Here is an 18885-nt window from a genome sequence, read left to right on the forward strand (position 1 = left end):
AAAGATGAAGTTAAGTTAGTTCTAGTTAAGAATAAACTGTTGATAAAACTAAACTATGATGACAAAGATGAAGTTAAGTTAGTTCTAGTTAAGAATAAACTGTTAATAAAACTAAACTATGATGACAAAGATGAAGTTAAGTTAGTTCTAGTTAAGAATAAACTGTTGATAAAACTAAACTATGATGACAAAGATGAAGTTAAGTTAGTTCTAGTTAAGAATAAACTGTTAATAAAACTAAACTATGATGACAAAGATGAAGTTAAGTTAGTTCTAGTTAAGAATAAACTGTTGATAAAACTAAACTATGATGACAAAGATGAAGTTAAGTTAGTTCTAGTTAAGAATAAACTGTTGATAAAACTAAACTATGATGACAAAGATGAAGTTAAGTTAGTTCTAGTTAAGAATAAACTGTTAATAAAACTAAACTATGATGACAAAGATGAAGTTAAGTTAGTTCTAGTTAAGAATAAACTGTTAATAAAACCAAACTATGATGACAAAGATGAAGTTAAGTTAGTTCTAGTTAAGAATAAACTGTTAATAAAACTAAACTATGATGACAAAGATGAAGTTAAGTTAGTTCTAGTTAAGAATAAACTGTTGATAAAACTAAACTATGATGACAAAGATGAAGTTAAGTTAGTTCTAGTTAAGAATAAACTGTTAATAAAACTAAACTATGATGACAAAGATGAAGTTAGTTCTAGTTAAGAATAAACTGTTAATAAAACTAAACTATGATGACAAAGATGAAGTTAAGTTAGTTCTAGTTAAGAATAAACTGTTAATAAAACTAAACTATGATGACAAAGATGAAGTTAAGTTAGTTCTAGTTAAGAATAAACTGTTGATAAAACTAAACTATGATGACAAAGATGAAGTTAAGTTAGTTCTAGTTAAGAATAAACTGTTAATAAAACTAAACTATGATGACAAAGATGAAGTTAAGTTAGTTCTAGTTAAGAATAAACTGTTACTAAAACTAAACTATGATGACAAAGATGAAGTTAAGTTAGTTCTAGTTAAGAATAAACTGTTAATAAAACTAAACTATGATGACAAAGATGAAGTTAAGTTAGTTCTAGTTAAGAATAAACTGTTAATAAAACTAAACTATGATGACAAAGATGAAGTTAAGTTAGTTCTAGTTAAGAATAAACTGTTAATAAAACTAAACTATGATGACAAAGATGAAGTTAAGTTAGTTCTAGTTAAGAATAAACTGTTGATAAAACTAAACTATGATGACAAAGATGAAGTTAAGTTAGTTCTAGTTAAGAATAAACTGTTAATAAAACTAAACTATGATGACAAAGATGAAGTTAAGTTAGTTCTAGTTAAGAATAAACTGTTGATAAAACTAAACTATGATGACAAAGATGAAGTTAAGTTAGTTCTAGTTAAGAATAAACTGTTGATAAAACTAAACTATGATGACAAAGATGAAGTTAAGTTAGTTCTAGTTAAGAATAAACTGTTAATAAAACTAAACTATGATGACAAAGATGAAGTTAAGTTAGTTCTAGTTAAGAATAAACTGTTGATAAAACTAAACTATGATGACAAAGATGAAGTTAAGTTAGTTCTAGTTAAGAATAAACTGTTAATAAAACTAAACTATGATGACAAAGATGAAGTTAAGTTAGTTCTAGTTAAGAATAAACTGTTGATAAAACTAAACTATGATGACAAAGATGAAGTTAAGTTAGTTCTAGTTAAGAATAAACTGTTGATAAAACTAAACTATGATGACAAAGATGAAGTTAAGTTAGTTCTAGTTAAGAATAAACTGTTAATAAAACTAAACTATGATGACAAAGATGAAGTTAAGTTAGTTCTAGTTAAGAATAAACTGTTAATAAAACCAAACTATGATGACAAAGATGAAGTTAAGTTAGTTCTAGTTAAGAATAAACTGTTGATAAAACTAAACTATGATGATTTTCATTCATAAAACATTCCCACACGTCTGTGCGCCGCCGTGACGTCATCACACGAGCCACTTCCTGCGTGACGCGTCTGACCCACGTGCTCTTCACGGACCCGCGCCGTGACCCTGTCCGTGACCTCGCGCGCGTGCGCTCGTGGAATCTTCCGTGAAAAGAAACGTCGCCTCGCGGCGGCGCGTGTGCGCGCGCACGTCACAAGATGGCGGCGCTGAAGGAGCAGCAGAGATACGACCTGAGCTGCGGATCCGCGACGACAAAAGTGTTTCTGCTCAAACTCACTGACAGCGCCTTGAGAGCCTTCGAGAGCTTCAGGAGCAGACAGGTACACGTGTGTGAGTCCGCTACACGCTGTGTGTAGCTCTGGGAGACACGAACAGATACACACTCACAGACTGTGTGTGAGTCTGTTTGAGTGTTGTGAGTCTGTTTGAGTGTTGTGAGTCTGTTTGAGTGTTGTGTGTCTGTGTGTGTGTATCTGTGTGTGTGTGTGTCTGTGTGTGTCTCTGTGTATCTGTGTGTGTGTCTCTGTGTATCTGTGTGTGTGTCTCTGTGTATCTGTGTGTGTGTCTCTGTGTATCTGTGTGTCTGTCTGTGTGTGTGAGTCTGTTTGAGTGTTGTGTGTGTCTGTGTGTGTGAGTCTGTTTGAGTGTTGTGTATCTGTGTGTCTATGTGTGTGTTTAACTGTGTGTGTGTTTTGACTGTGTATCTCTGTGCGTGTGTATCTGTGTGTATCTCTGTGTGTGTGTGTGTCTCTGTGTGTGTGAGAGAGTCTGTTTGAGTGTTGGTGTATATTTGTGTGTTTAACTGTGTGTCTGTGTGTGTGAGTCTGTGCGTGTGTTTAACTGTGTGTGTGTCTGTGTGTGTGTGTGTGTGTCTGTGTCTGTGAGTGTGTGTAGCTCTGTCAGTGTGTGTATCTGTGTGTGTTTTGACTGTGTATCTGTGTGTGTTTTGACTGTGTATCTGTGTGTGTTTGACTGTGAGTGTGTATCTCTGTCTGTGTGTGTGCGAGAGTGAGTGTGTGTGTAAAAACTTGTTTTGTTCTTCTGCTCTGACTCTGTTTAATTCAATGAAACTTTCTCAGCATTTCTCACAAACTTGTATTTGTTCGACAAACCTGGTGAGTCGCGCATCGTTGTGTGTTTTCGAACAGGCTGTGAAGCCGCCGTGCTCCTGGCTAGCTGGGACTGCAGGATGATCCTCGTCTAACGTTTCAGTGTCTATAAATATTTGAGCTTCTGAGGAGTTACACACAGCTGCTACACACACTTGTGTAGAAGATTGTCAACAGTTTAGAAGAGTACACAACCCTCTACACATTCATCACAATAATCATGAGTGTGTATCACGATACAACGATATATAGTCTAGTAACAAGTATATATGTGTAGTATTGTCCAGTACTTGACTCTGGTGTTGTGATAGTGTAGTAACAAGTATATATGTGTAGTATTGTCCAGTACTTGACTCTGGTGTTGTGATAGTGTAGTAACAAGTATACATGTGTAGTATTGTCCAATACTTGACTCTAGTGTTGTGATAGTGTAGTAACAAGTATATATGTGTTGTATTGTCCAGTACCTGACTCTGGTGTTGTGATAGTGTAGTAACAAGTATATATGTGTAGTATTGTCCAGTACTTGACTCTGGTGTTGTAATAGTGTAGTAACAAGTATATATGTGTAGTATTGTCTAGTACTTGACTCTGGTGTTGTGATAGTGTAGTAACAAGTATATATGTGTAGTATTGTCCAGTACTTGACTCTGGTGTTGTAATAGTGTAGTAACAAGTATATATGTGTAGTATTGTCTAGTACTTGACTCTGGTGTTGTGATAGTGTAGTAACAAGTATATATGTGTAGTATTGTCCAATACTTGACTCTAGTGTTGTGATAGTGTAGCAACAAGTATATATGTGTTGTATAGTCCAGTACTTGATTCTGGTGTTGTGATAGTGTAGTAACAAGTATATATGTGTAGTATTGTCTAGTACTTGACTCTGGTGTTGTGATAGTGTAGTAACAAGTATATATGTGTAGTATTGTCCAGTACTTGACTCTGGTGTTGTGATAGTGTAGTTACAAGTATACATGTGTAGTATTGTCCAGTACTTGACTCTGGTGTTGTGATAGTGTAGTAACAAGTATATATGTGTATTATTGTCCAGTACTTGACTCTAGTGTTGTCATAGTGTAGTTACAAGTATACATGTGTAGTATTGTCCAGTACTTGACTCTGGTGTTGTGATAGTGTAGTAACAAGTATATATGTGTATTATTGTCCAATACTTGACTCTGGTGTTTTGATAGTGTAGTAACAAGTATATGTGTAGTATTGTCCAGTACTTGACTCTGGTGTTGTGATAGTGTAGTTACAAGTATATATGTGTAGTATTGTCCAGTACTTGACTCTGGTGTTGTGATAGTGTAGTAACAAGTATATATGTGTAGTATTGTCCAGTACTTGACTCTGGTGTTGTGATAGTGTAGTAACAAGTATATATGTGTAGTATTGTCCAGTACTTGACTCTGGTGTTGTGATAGTGTAGTAACAAGTATATTTGTGTAGTATTGTCCAGTACTTGACTCTGGTGTTGTGATAGTGTAGTAACAAGTATATATGTGTAGTATTGTCCAGTACTTGACTCTGGTGTTGTGATAGTGTAGTAACAAGTATATATGTGTAGTATTGTCCAGTACTTGACTCTGGTGTTGTAATAGTGTAGTAACAAGTATATATGTGTAGTATTGTCTAGTACTTGACTCTGGTGTTGTGATAGTGTAGTAACAAGTATATATGTGTAGTATTGTCCAGTACTTGACTCTGGTGTTGTAATAGTGTAGTAACAAGTATATATGTGTAGTATTGTCTAGTACTTGACTCTGGTGTTGTGATAGTGTAGTAACAAGTATATATGTGTAGTATTATCCAGTACTTGACTCTGGTGTTGTGATAGTGTAGTTACAAGTATACATGTGTAGTATTGTCCAGTACTTGACTCTAGTGTTGTCATAGTGTAGTTACAAGTATACATGTGTAGTATTGTCCAGTACTTGACTCTGGTGTTGTGATAGTGTCGTAACAAGTATATATGTGTATTATTGTCCAGTACTTGACTCTAGTGTTGTCTTGGTGTAGTTACAAGTATATATGTGTATTATTGTCCAGTACTTGACTCTGGTGTTGCGATAGTGTAGTAACAAGTATATATGTGTAGTATTGTCCAATACTTGACTCTAGTGTTGTGATAGTGTAGCAACAAGTATATATGTGTTGTATAGTCCAGTACTTGATTCTGGTGTTGTGATAGTGTAGTAACAAGTATATATGTGTAGTATTGTCTAGTACTTGACTCTGGTGTTGTGATAGTGTAGTAACAAGTATATATGTGTAGTATTGTCCAGTACTTGACTCTGGTGTTGTGATAGTGTAGTTACAAGTATACATGTGTAGTATTGTCCAGTACTTGACTCTGGTGTTGTGATAGTGTAGTAACAAGTATATATGTGTATTATTGTCCAGTACTTGACTCTAGTGTTGTCATAGTGTAGTTACAAGTATACATGTGTAGTATTGTCCAGTACTTGACTCTGGTGTTGTGATAGTGTAGTAACAAGTATATATGTGTATTATTGTCCAATACTTGACTCTGGTGTTTTGATAGTGTAGTAACAAGTATATGTGTAGTATTGTCCAGTACTTGACTCTGGTGTTGTGATAGTGTAGTTACAAGTATATATGTGTAGTATTGTCCAGTACTTGACTCTGGTGTTGTGATAGTGTAGTAACAAGTATATATGTGTAGTATTGTCCAGTACTTGACTCTGGTGTTGTGATAGTGTAGTAACAAGTATATATGTGTAGTATTGTCCAGTACTTGACTCTGGTGTTGTGATAGTGTAGTAACAAGTATATTTGTGTAGTATTGTCCAGTACTTGACTCTGGTGTTGTGATAGTGTAGTAACAAGTATATATGTGTAGTATTGTCCAGTACTTGACTCTGGTGTTGTGATAGTGTAGTAACAAGTATATATGTGTAGTATTGTCCAGTACTTGACTCTGGTGTTGTGATAGTGTAGTAACAAGTATATTTGTGTAGTATTGTCCAGTACTTGACTCTGGTGTTGTAGTATTTACAGACCACATGACTCTTGATGAAGTCGTAACTACTTTCATTTGTTTTCAAACCAAAATATATCCAAACATCAGCTTAAAAAGCTCCTGGACTCACTGTATCCTCTCGTCCTCAGTCATCATTCTTCCTTTAGCTTTGGAGGACGTAACGACTGCTGCCATCTAGAGGCCGGAGCGTTGTTTGTTAATTGTACGTTAAAAAAAAAGTCAGTATTTTATACGCACTTGAGTTCATGAAATAATTCTGACGAATATAATTTCAAAGTATTTATTTGATGAATCAGTTCTTCTGACACTAATAGATACAATATGGTGGAAATAAAAGTTGTGATATTTAATCAACAACAAAGTTGTGAAGAAGAAAAACGTCTTAATTCATGATATTTGTGAAGTCGATGTTTAGCCTCAGTTCATGTTATTCACTGAACTCCAGACAAAGTTACTAACAAAGTATTTTCTACTCGATGATGGATTTATTGAAGCAGAAGGAACTTGTTTTGAGAATCTTGTTGTTCTGACGCTTCAATGTGCTGCTGGTTGTTGAGTCACGGGTTCACTTCCCTCGCCAGGCAGCAACGCGTCAGCAATTTGTTACGCATTTGTAAATCGAGTCGCGCATTATTGTAAATCGAGTCGCGCATTATTGTAAATCGAGTCGCGCATTATTGTAAATCGAGTCGCGCATTATTGTAAATCGAGTCGCGCATTATTGTAAAGCCAGTCGCGCATTATTGTAAATCGAGTCACGCATTATTGTAAATCGATTTGTAAATCGAGTCGCGCATTATTGTAAATCGAGTCGCGCATTTTTGTAAATCGAGTCGCGCATTATTGTAAATCGAGTCGCGCATTATTGTAAATCGAGTCGCGCATTATTGTAAAGCCAGTCGCGCATTATTGTAAATCGAGTCACGCATTATTGTAAATCGATTTGTAAATCGAGTCGCGCATTATTGTAAATCGATTTGTGAATCGAGTCGTGCATTATTGTAAATCGATTTGTGAATCGAGTCGCGCATTATTGTAAATCGAGTCACGCATTATTTTAAATCGATTTGTGAATCGAGTCACGCATTATTTTAAATCGATTTGTGAATCGAGTCACGCATTATTGTAAATCGATTTGTAAATCGAGTCGCGCATTATTGTAAATCGAGTCACGCATTATTTTAAATCGATTTGTGAATCGAGTCACGCATTATTTTAAATCGATTTGTGAATCGAGTCACGCATTATTGTAAATCGATTTGTAAATCGAGTCGCGCATTATTGTAAATCGATTTGTAAATCGAGTCACGCATTATTGTAAATCGATTTGTAAATCGAGTCGCGCATTATTGTGAATCGAGTCGCGCATTATTGTAAATCGATTTGTAAATCGAGTCGCGCATTATTGTAAATCGATTTGTAAATCGAGTCACGCATTATTGTAAATCGATTTGTAAATCGAGTCGCGCATTATTGTGAATCGAGTCGCGCATTATTGTAAATCGATTTGTAAATCGAGTCGCGCATTATTGTAAATCGATTTGTGAATCGAGTCACGCATTATTGTAAATCGATTTGTAAATCGAGTCACGCATTATTGTAAATCGATTTGTAAATCGAGTCGCGCATTATTGTAAATCGATTTGTAAATCGAGTCGCGCATTATTGTAAATCGATTTGTAAATCGAGTCGCGCATTATTGTGAATCGAGTCGCGCATTATTGTAAATCGATTTGTAAATCGAGTCGCGCATTATTGTAAATCGATTTGTAAATCGAGTCGCGCATTATTGTAAATCGAGTCGTAAATCGAGTCGCGCATTATTGTAAATCGAGTCGCGCATTATTGTAAATCGAGTCGTAAATCGAGTCGCGCATTATTGTAAATCGAGTCGCGCATTATGGTAAATCGAGTCACGCATTATTGTAAATCGATTTGTGAATCGAGTCGCGCATTATTGTAAATCGATTTGTGAATCGAGTCGCGCATTATTGTAAATCGATTTGTGAATCGAGTCGCGCATTATTGTAAATCGATTTGTGAATCGAGTCGCGCATTATTGTAAATCGATTTGTAAATCGAGTCGCGCATTATTGTGAATCGAGTCGCGCATTATTGTAAATCGATTTGTAAATCGAGTCGCGCATTATTGTAAATCGATTTGTGAATCGAGTCACGCATTATTGTAAATCGATTTGTAAATCGAGTCACGCATTATTGTAAATCGATTTGTAAATCGAGTCGCGCATTATTGTAAATCGATTTGTAAATCGAGTCACGCATTATTGTAAATCGATTTGTAAATCGAGTCGCGCATTATTGTGAATCGAGTCGCGCATTATTGTAAATCGATTTGTAAATCGAGTCGCGCATTATTGTAAATCGATTTGTAAATCGAGTCGCGCATTATTGTAAATCGAGTCGTAAATCGAGTCGCGCATTATTGTAAATCGAGTCGCGCATTATTGTAAATCGAGTCGTAAATCGAGTCGCGCATTATTGTAAATCGAGTCGCGCATTATGGTAAATCGAGTCACGCATTATTGTAAATCGAGTCGCGCATTATTGTAAATCGAGTCGTAAATCGAGTCGCGCATTATTGTAAATCGAGTCGCGCATTATTGTAAATCGATTTGTGAATCGAGTCGCGCATTATTGTAAATCGATTTGTGAATCGAGTCGCGCATTATTGTAAATCGATTTGTGAATCGAGTCGCGCATTATTGTAAATCGATTTGTGAATCGAGTCGCGCATTATTGTAAATCGATTTGTGAATCGAGTCGCGCATTATTGTAAATCGATTTGTGAATCGAGTCGCGCATTATTGTAAATCGAGTCGCGCATTATTGTAAATCGAGTCGCGCATTATTGTAAATCGAGTCGCGCATTATTGTAAATCGATTTGTGAATCGAGTCGCGCATTATTGTAAATCGAGTCACGCATTATTGTAAATCGATTTGTGAATCGAGTCGCGCATTATTGTAAATCGATTTGTGAATCGAGTCACGCATTATTGTAAATCGATTTGTGAATCGAGTCGCGCATTATTGTAAATCGATTTGTGAATCGAGTCGCGCATTATTGTAAATCGAGTCGCGCATTATTGTAAATCGAGTCGCGCATTATTGTAAATCGATTTGTGAATCGAGTCGCGCATTATTGTAAATCGAGTCGCGCATTATTGTAAATCGAGTCGCGCATTATTGTAAATCGAGTCGCGCATTATTGTAAATCGATTTGTGAATCGAGTCGCGCATTATTGTAAATCGAGTCGCGCATTATTGTAAATCGATTTGTGAATCGAGTCGCGCATTATTGTAAATCGATTTGTGAATCGAGTCGCGCATTATTGTAAATCGAGTCGCGCATTATTGTAAATCGAGTCGCGCATTATTGTAAATCGAGTCACGCATTATTGTAAATCGATTTGTGAATCGAGTCGCGCATTATTGTAAATCGATTTGTGAATCGAGTCGCGCATTATTGTAAATCGATTTGTAAATCGAGTCGCGCATTATTGTAAATCGATTTGTAAATCGAGTCGCGCATTATTGTAAATCGATTTGTGAATCGAGTCGCGCATTATTGTAAATCGAGTCGCGCATTATTGTAAATCGATTTGTGAATCGAGTCGTGCATTATTGTAAATCGATTTGTGAATCGAGTCGCGCATTATTGTAAATCGATTTGTGAATCGAGTCGCGCATTATTGTAAATCGATTTGTGAATCGAGTCGCGCATTATTGTAAATCGATTTGTAAATCGAGTCGCGCATTATTGTAAATCGAGTCGCGCATTATTGTAAATCGATTTGTAAATCAATCGTGCATTATTGTAAATCGAGTTGTGCATTATTGTAAATCGAGTCGCGCATTATTGTAAATCGAGTCGCGCATTATTGTAAATCGAGTCGCGCATTATTGTAAATCGAGTCGCGCATTATGGTAAATCGAGTCACGCATTATTGTAAATCGATTTGTGAATCGAGTCGTGCATTATTGTAAATCGATTTGTGAATCGAGTCGCGCATTATTGTAAATCGATTTGTAAATCGAGTCGCGCATTATTGTAAATCGAGTCGCGCATTATTGTAAATCGATTTGTAAATCGAGTCGCGCATTATTGTAAATCGATTTGTGAATCGAGTCGCGCATTATTGTAAATCGATTTGTAAATCGAGTCGCGCATTATTGTAAATCGAGTCGCGCATTATTGTAAATTGATTTGTAAATCGAGTCGCGCATTATTGTAAATCGAGTCGCGCATTATTGTAAATCGAGTCGCGCATTATTGTAAATCGAGTCGCACATTATTGTAAATCGAGTCGTGCATTATTGTAAATCGATTTGTGAATCGAGTCGCGCATTATTGTAAATCGATTTGTAAATCGAGTCGCGCATTATTGTAAATCGATTTGTAAATCGAGTCGTGCATTATTGTAAATCGATTTGTGAATCGAGTCGCGCATTATTGTAAATCGATTTGTAAATCGAGTCGCGCATTATTGTAAATCGAGTCGCGCATTATTGTAAATAGAGTCACGCATTATTGTAAATAGAGTCACGCATTATTGTAAATCGAGTCACGCATTATTGTAAATCGATTTGTGAATCGAGTCACGCATTATTGTAAATCGATTTGTGAATCGAGTCGCGCATTATTGTAAATCGATTTGTAAATCGAGTCGCGCATTATTGTAAATCGAGTCGCGCATTATTGTAAATCGATTTGTGAATCGAGTCACGCATTATTGTAAATGGATTTGTGAATCGAGTCGCGCATTATTGTAAATCGATTTGTGAATCGAGTCGCGCATTATTGTAAATCGATTTGTAAATTGAGTCGCGCATTATTGTAAATCGATTTGTAAATCGAGTCGCGCATTATTGTAAATCGATTTGTAAATCAAGTCGCGCATTATTGTAAATCGATTTGTAAATCGAGTCGCGCATTATTGTAAATCGAGTCGCGCATTATTGTAAATCGATTTGTGAATCGAGTCGCGCATTATTGTAAATCGATTTGTAAATCGAGTCGCGCATTATTGTAAATCGAGTCGCGCATTATTGTAAATCGATTTGTGAATCGAGTCGCGCATTATTGTAAATCGATTTGTGAATCGAGTCGCGCATTATTGTAAATCGATTTGTGAATCGAGTCGCGCATTGCTTTTGTTTTGAAGAGCTCCTCGTAGGTTTCACCAGGAAGGTTAAACTGCGAGTTAAACTGCGAGTTAAACCGCGAGTTAAACCGCGAGTCTGTGACTACTGCCTTGCTCGTGGGCGAGACACTGCCAGGTCTGGTTATTCCAGGAATGAAGTGACTCCAGTTTCAACAGATCACAGGACTCGACCTCGCGACCTCTCGACCTCTGCAGCCAAATAAGACTCGTGGCTTCATGTGACCTCCTGCTTCCTCTTCTGATCGTGAGATGATTGAACCTTTTTTTAAGATAAAAGCAAATATTATGTTGAAATAAAATATAGAAGTAGTTAAATAAACCTGATAGAAAACTTGAAAATAACTGAAAAATATTCTTTAAAACCTGCTAAAAACATGAATATTCTTCAGTCTGTAATCAAACAAAAGTACAAACTACTACGTACGGATGTCATGTAGAACTGCACGATATTAGAAATATGTGCGATATTAGTGTCTTGAAGTGTGATATCGATATTAAGACGCACACATTAAGACGCTAACAACTTAGCTTGTTAGCATACGGTGAAGACGCACACATAACACTTTATAAATGACGCTAACAACTTAGCTCGTTAGCATACGGTGAAGACGCACACAACACTTTATAAATGACGCTAACAACTTAGCTTGTTAGCATACGGTGAAGACGCACACATAACACTTTAGAGATGATGCTAACAACTTAGCTTGTTAGCATACGGTGAAGACGCACACATAACATTTTATAAATGACGCTCACAACTTAGCTCGTTAGCATACGGTGAAGACGGACACATAACACTTTATAAATGACGCTAACAATTTAGCTCGTTAGCATGCGGTGAAGACGCACACATAACACTTTATAAATGACGCTAACAACTTAGCTCGTTAGCATACGGTGAAGACGCACACAACACTTTATAAATGACGCTAACAACTTGGCTCGTTAGCATACGGTGAAGACGCACACAACACTTTATAAATGACGCTAACAACTTAGCTCGTTAGCATACGGTGAAGACGCACACATTACACTTTATATATGACGCTAACAACTTAGCTTGTTAGCATACGGTGAAGACGCACACATAACACGTGCGTGCGCGTGCGTGCGTGCGTGTGTGCGTGTGTGCGTGCGTGCGTGCGTGCGTGCGTGTGTGTGCGTGTGTGTGTGTGTGTGTGTTCTGCTCCACAACACTGGTGTCAGCAGTAGAAAGAACAGCTATAGCTGCACATGTTGATCCTGTGACGCTGGAGAGAACTTTAGTGAGAGTTGATACAAACTTCACTGAAACATTGACATTCATTTATCAATAAAACCACCTGAAATATTCATGATACAATGAACACAAGAACAATTTACACACATCGTTTATTCGACTCGATGAATGAATGGATGATCTATCATTAGTCGACATGAGTAGAAAATGAATGAATGAATGATCTATCATTAGTCGACATGAGAGTAGAGAATTAATGAATGAATGAATGATCTATCATTAGTCGACATGAGAGTAGAGAATTAATGAATGAATGAATGATCCAACATTAGTCGACAGAGTAGAAAATGAATGAATGAATGAATGATCTATCATTAGTCGACATGAGAGTAGAGAATGAATGAATGAATGATCCAACATTAGTCGACATGAGAGTAGAGAATGAATGAATGAATGATCCAACATTAGTCGACATGAGTAGAGAATGAATGAATGAATGATCTATCATTAGTCGACATGAGAGTAGAGAATGAATGAATGAATGAATGAATGATCCAACATTAGTCGACATGAGTAGAAAATTAATGAATGAATGATCCAACATTAGTCGACATGAGAGTAGAGAATTAATGAATGAATGAATGAATGATCCAACATTAGTCGACATGAGTAGAGAATGAATGAATGAATGATCTATCATTAGTCGACATGAGAGTAGAGAATTAATGAATGAATGAATGATCCAACATTAGTCGACATGAGTAGAAAATGAATGAATGAATGATCCAACATTAGTCGACATGAGTAGAGAATGAATGAATGATTTATCATTAGTCGACATGAGTAGAGAATTAATGAATGAATGATCCAACATTAGTCGACATGAGTAGAGAATGAATGAATGAATGATTTATCATTAGTCGACAGAGTAGAAAATGAATGAATGAATGAATGATCCAACATTAGTCGACAGAGTAGAAAATGAATGAATGAATGAATGATCCAACATTAGTCGACAGAGTAGAAAATGAGTGACGTTAGAATCTTGTTTACTTTAAATGAATGTTTTCTTCACACATATTTTGATATTTACTATTTTTCTTCTAATATCACGTGAACTTTGAACCCATGTTTCAATCCATCTGTACTTGAACGAGTGTTTTCTTGTGTTTTTTCAACATGTTCTTGTCGTTTCAGGCGCCGTCGTCTCGACCTCTCATCAGGTTCAATGGAAGTCAAGGGGTGAGAAGATGGTGTCAGTAGATCCTTCAGAGGAACAACATCTCAACAGTATTCATCCTTCAGCAGTTTCACATCTTTCACACTTTTCACGTGATCTTCAAATACTTTACATGTTAAATCATTATTTATTAAACCACGAGCTCATGTGTCGTTCAACACGTTTGTTATTTTTCTATCCATCGATGGATCAACAAAGATCAGGGTTAGATTATAGTATAAAGATGTGACCAGGGTTAGATTATAGTATAAAGATGTGACCAGGGTTAGATTATAGTATAAAGATGCGACCAGGGTTAGATTATAGTATAAAGATGTGACCAGGGTTAGATTATAGTATAAAGATGTGACCAGGGTTAGATTATAGTATAAAGATGTGACCAGGGTTAGATTATAGTATAAAGATGCGACCAGGGTTAGATTATAGTATAAAGATGTGACCAGGGTTAGATTATAGTATAAAGATGTGACCAGGGTTAGATTATAGTATAAAGATGTGACCAGGGTTAGATTATAGTATAAAGATGTGACCAAGGTTAGATTATAGTATAAAGATGTGACCAGGGTTAGATTATAGTATAAAGATGTGACCAGGGTTAGATTATAGTATAAAGATGGGACCAGGGTTAGATTATAGTATAAAGATGCGACCAGGGTTAGATTATAGTATAAAGATGTGACCAGGGTTAGATTATAGTATAAAGATGGGACCAGGGTTAGATTATAGTATAAAGATGTGACCAGGGTTAGATTATAGTATAAAGATGTGACCAGGGTTAGATTATAGTATAAAGATGCGACCAGGGTTAGATTATAGTATAAAGATGTGACCAGGGTTAGATTATAGTATAAAGATGGGACCAGGGTTAGATTATAGTATAAAGATGTGACCAGGGTTAGATTATAGTATAAAGATGTGACCAGGGTTAGATTATAGTATAAAGATGCGACCAGGGTTAGATTATAGTATAAAGATGTGACCAGGGTTAGATTATAGTATAAAGATGTGACCAGGGTTAGATTATAGTATAAAGATGTGACCAGGCTTAGATTATAGTATAAAGATGTGACCAGGGTTAGATTATAGTATAAAGATGCGACCAGGGTTAGATTATAGTATAAAGATGTGACCAGGGTTAGATTATAGTATAAAGATGTGACCAGGGTTAGATTATAGTATAAAGATGTGACCAGGGTTAGATTATAGTATAAAGATGTGACCAGGGTTAGATTATAGTATAAAGATGTGACCAGGGTTAGATTATAGTATAAAGATGTGACCAGGGTTAGATTATAGTATAAAGATGTGACCAGATTAGTTTCAACTGATGAGTTTCTTGATTCTTTTCTCAACAGAAAATTTCAATACCACGGTCGGAAAATTCTGGAGATCCACAAACTTTTAGTTTCTACTTGTCGAACGTGGGCAGAGACAACCCACAGGGAAGCTTCGACTGCATCCAGCAGTACATCAGCAGGTGAGGACCCTCGTCTACGTCCTCGTCTACACCCTCGTCTACGTCCTCGTCTACACCCTCGTCTACGTCCTCGTCTACACCCTCGTCTACGTCCTCGTCTACACCCTCGTCTACGTCCTCGTCTACACCCTCGTCTACGTCCTCGTCTACACCCTCGTCTACACCCTCGTCTACGTCCTCGTCTACACCCTCGTCTACACCCTCGTCTACGCCCTCGTCTACGTCCTCGTCTACGTCCTCGTCTACACCCTCGTCTACGTCCTCGTCTACGTCCTCGTCTACGTCCTCGTCTACACCCTCGTCTACGTCCTCGTCTACACCCTCGTCTACGTCCTCGTCTACACCCTCGTCTACACCCTCGTCTACGTCCTCGTCTACACCCTCGTCTACACCCTCGTCTACGCCCTCGTCTACGTCCTCGTCTACGTCCTCGTCTACACCCTCGTCTACACCCTCGTCTACGTCCTCGTCTACACCCTCGTCTACGTCCTCGTCTACAACCTCGTCTACACCCTCGTCTACACCCTCGTCTACGCCCTCGTCTACGCCCTCGTCTACGTCCTCGTCTACGTCCTCGTCTACGTCCTCGTCTACACCCTCGTCTACACCCTCGTCTACGTCCTCGTCTACACCCTCGTCTACAACCTCGTCTACGTCCTCGTCTACAACCTCGTCTACACCCTTGTCTACGCCCTCGTCTACGCCCTCGTCTACACCCTCGTCTACACCCTCGTCTACGTCCTCGTCTACAACCTCGTCTACACCCTTGTCTACGTCCTCGTCTACACCCTCGTCTACGCCCTCGTCACTCGCCTACACCCTCGCCTACACCCTCGTCTACACCCTCGTCTACACCCTCGTCACTCGTCTACACCCTCGTCTACACCCTTGTCTACACCCTCGTCACTCGTCTACACCCTCGTCTACACCCTTGTCTACGCCCTCGTCTACACCCTCGTCCCTCGTCTACACCCTTGTCTACACCCTCGTCACTCGTCTACACCCTCGTCTACACCCTTGTCTACACCCTCGTCTACACCCTCGTCACTCGTCTACACCCTCGTCTACACCCTTGTCTACACCCTCGTCTACACCCTCGTCTACACCCTCGTCTACACCCTTGTCTACACCCTCGTCACTCGTCTACACCCTCGTCTACACCCTTGTCTACGCCCTCGTCACTCGCCTACACCCTCGTCTACACCCTCGTCTACACCCTCGCCACTCGTCTACACCCTCGTCTACACCCTTGTCTACGCCCTCGTCACTCGCCTACACCCTCGTCTACACCCTCGTCTACGCCCTCGTCACTCGTCTACACCCTCGTCTACACCCTCGTCTACACCCTCGTCTACACCCTTGTCTACGCCCTCGTCACTCGCCTACACCCTCGTCTACACCCTTGTCTACGCCCTCGTCACTCGTCTACACCCTCGTCTACACCCTCGTCTACACCCTCGTCTACACCCTCGTCTACACCCTCGTCTACACCCTAGTCTACACCCTCGTCTACACCCTCGTCACTCGTCTACACCCTCGTCTACACCCTTGTTTACGCCCTCGTCGCTCGCCTACGCCCTCGTCACTCGCCTACGCCCTCGTCTACACCCTCGTCTACACCCTAGTCTACACCCTCGTCTACACCCTCGTCACTCGTCTACACCCTCGTCTACACCCTTGTTTACGCCCTCGTCGCTCGCCTACGCCCTCGTCACTCGCCTACGCCCTCGTCACCACCCTGGTCTACACCCTTGTCTACGCCCTCATCTACACCCTCGTCACTCGTCTACACCCTCGTCTACACCCTCGTCACCACCCTTGTCACCACCCTGGTCTACACCCTGGTCTACACCCTGGTCTACACCCTGGTCTACACCCTCATCACTCGTCTACACCCTCGTCACTCGCCTACGCCCTCGTCACTCGCCTACGCCCTCGTCACTCGCCTACGCCCTCGTCACTCGCCTACGCCCTCGTCACTCGCCTACGCCCTCGTCACTCGCCTACGCCCTCGTCACTCGCCTACGCCCTCGTCACTCGCCTACGCCCTCGTCTACACTCTCGTCTACACCCTCGTCTACACCCTCGTCTACACCCTCGTCTACACTCTCGTCTACACCCTCGTCACCACCCTGGTCTACACCCTCGTCACCACCTTGGTCTACACCGTGGTCTACGCCCTCGTCGCTCGCCTACGCCCTCGTCGCTCGCCTACGCCCTCGTCGCTCGCCTACGCCCTCGTCGCTCGCCTACGCCCTCGTCGCTCGCCTACGCCCTCGTCGCTCGCCTACGCCCTCGTCGCTCGCCTACGCCCTCGTCACTCGCCTACGCCCTCGTCACCACCCTGGTCTACACCCTTGTCTACGCCCTCATCTACACCCTCGTCACTCGTCTACACCCTCGTCTACACCCTCGTCACCACCCTTGTCACCACCCTGGTCTACACCCTGGTCTACACCCTGGTCTACACCCTGGTCTACACCCTCATCACTCGTCTACACCCTCGTCACTCGCCTACGCCCTCGTCACTCGCCTACGCCCTCGTCACTCGCCTACGCCCTCGTCACTCGCCTACGCCCTCGTCACTCGCCTACGCCCTCGTCACTCGCCTACGCCCTCGTCACTCGCCTACGCCCTCGTCTACACTCTCGTCTACACCCTCGTCTACACTCTCGTCTACACCCTCGTCTACACCCTCGTCTACACCCTCGTCTACACTCTCGTCTACACCCTCGTCACCACCCTGGTCTACACCCTCGTCACCACCTTGGTCTACACCGTGGTCTACGCCCTCGTCGCTCGCCTACGCCCTCGTCGCTCGCCTACGCCCTCGTCACTCATCTACACCCCGAGGTCAAGTCTTGAGCTTCACTGTCACGTGTCGTTCTCAGCTCCGGCCGCGTTCGTCTGGACTGCTTGAGTGGGATCCAGGACAAGATCACGGTGTGTGCGACGGACGACTCGTACCAGAAGGCTCGTGAGAACATGGCTCAGGTGGAGGAGGAGACTCGCAGCAGGAGCGCCATCGTCATCAAGCCTGGATACACAGGTACACAACTCTAGTGTGTAGTTCTTCACAACACAACCATCACGCCTGGATACACAGGTACACAACTCTAGTGTGTAGTTCTTCACAACACAACCATCACGCCTGGATACACAGGTACACAACTCTAGTGTGTAGTTCTTCACAACACAACCATCACGCCTGGATACACGGGTACACAACTCTGGTGTGTAGTTCTTCACAACACAACCATCACGCCTGGATACACGGGTACACAACTCTGGTGTGTAGTTCTTCACAACACAACCATCACGCCTGGATACACGGGTACACAACTCTGGTGTGTAGTTGTTCACAACACAACCATCACGCCTGGATACACAGGTACACAACTCTAGTGTGTAGTTGTTCACAACACAACCATCACGCCAGGATACACAGGTACACAACCCTAGTGTGTAGTTCTTCACAACACAACCATCACGCCAGGATACACAGGTACACAACTCTAGTGTGTAGTTGTTCACAACACAACCATCACGCCTGGAGGCAGATACACAGGTACACAACTCTAGTGTGTAGTTGTTCACAACACAACCATCAAGCCTGGATACACAGGTACACACCTCTAGTGTGTAGTTGTTCACAACACAACCATCAAGCCTGGAGGCAGATACAC

General features: G+C 40.4%; 1 protein-coding gene across 2 annotated transcripts in view; it reads left to right on the forward strand.

Moving 5' to 3' along the window:
• The first annotated feature begins 2143 nt into the window (after positions 1-2143).
• Positions 2144-18885, forward strand: part of ell (elongation factor RNA polymerase II) — a 31750-nt gene continuing 15008 nt past the window's right edge. For both annotated transcript variants that reach the window (XM_087783172.1, XM_087783173.1), the window contains exons 1-4: positions 2144-2277; positions 13680-13724; positions 15078-15199; positions 18091-18248. In XM_087783172.1, coding sequence (XP_087639298.1) covers positions 2155-2277; positions 13680-13724; positions 15078-15199; positions 18091-18248 — 448 coding nt within the window. In that variant the 5' untranslated portion in view covers positions 2144-2154. The remainder of the gene's footprint in view (positions 2278-13679; positions 13725-15077; positions 15200-18090; positions 18249-18885) is intronic.

The sequence above is a fragment of the Callionymus lyra genome, chromosome 2, assembly GCF_982586985.1.
Source record: "Callionymus lyra chromosome 2, fCalLyr1.hap1.1, whole genome shotgun sequence".
Taxonomy (NCBI): domain Eukaryota; kingdom Metazoa; phylum Chordata; class Actinopteri; order Syngnathiformes; family Callionymidae; genus Callionymus; species Callionymus lyra.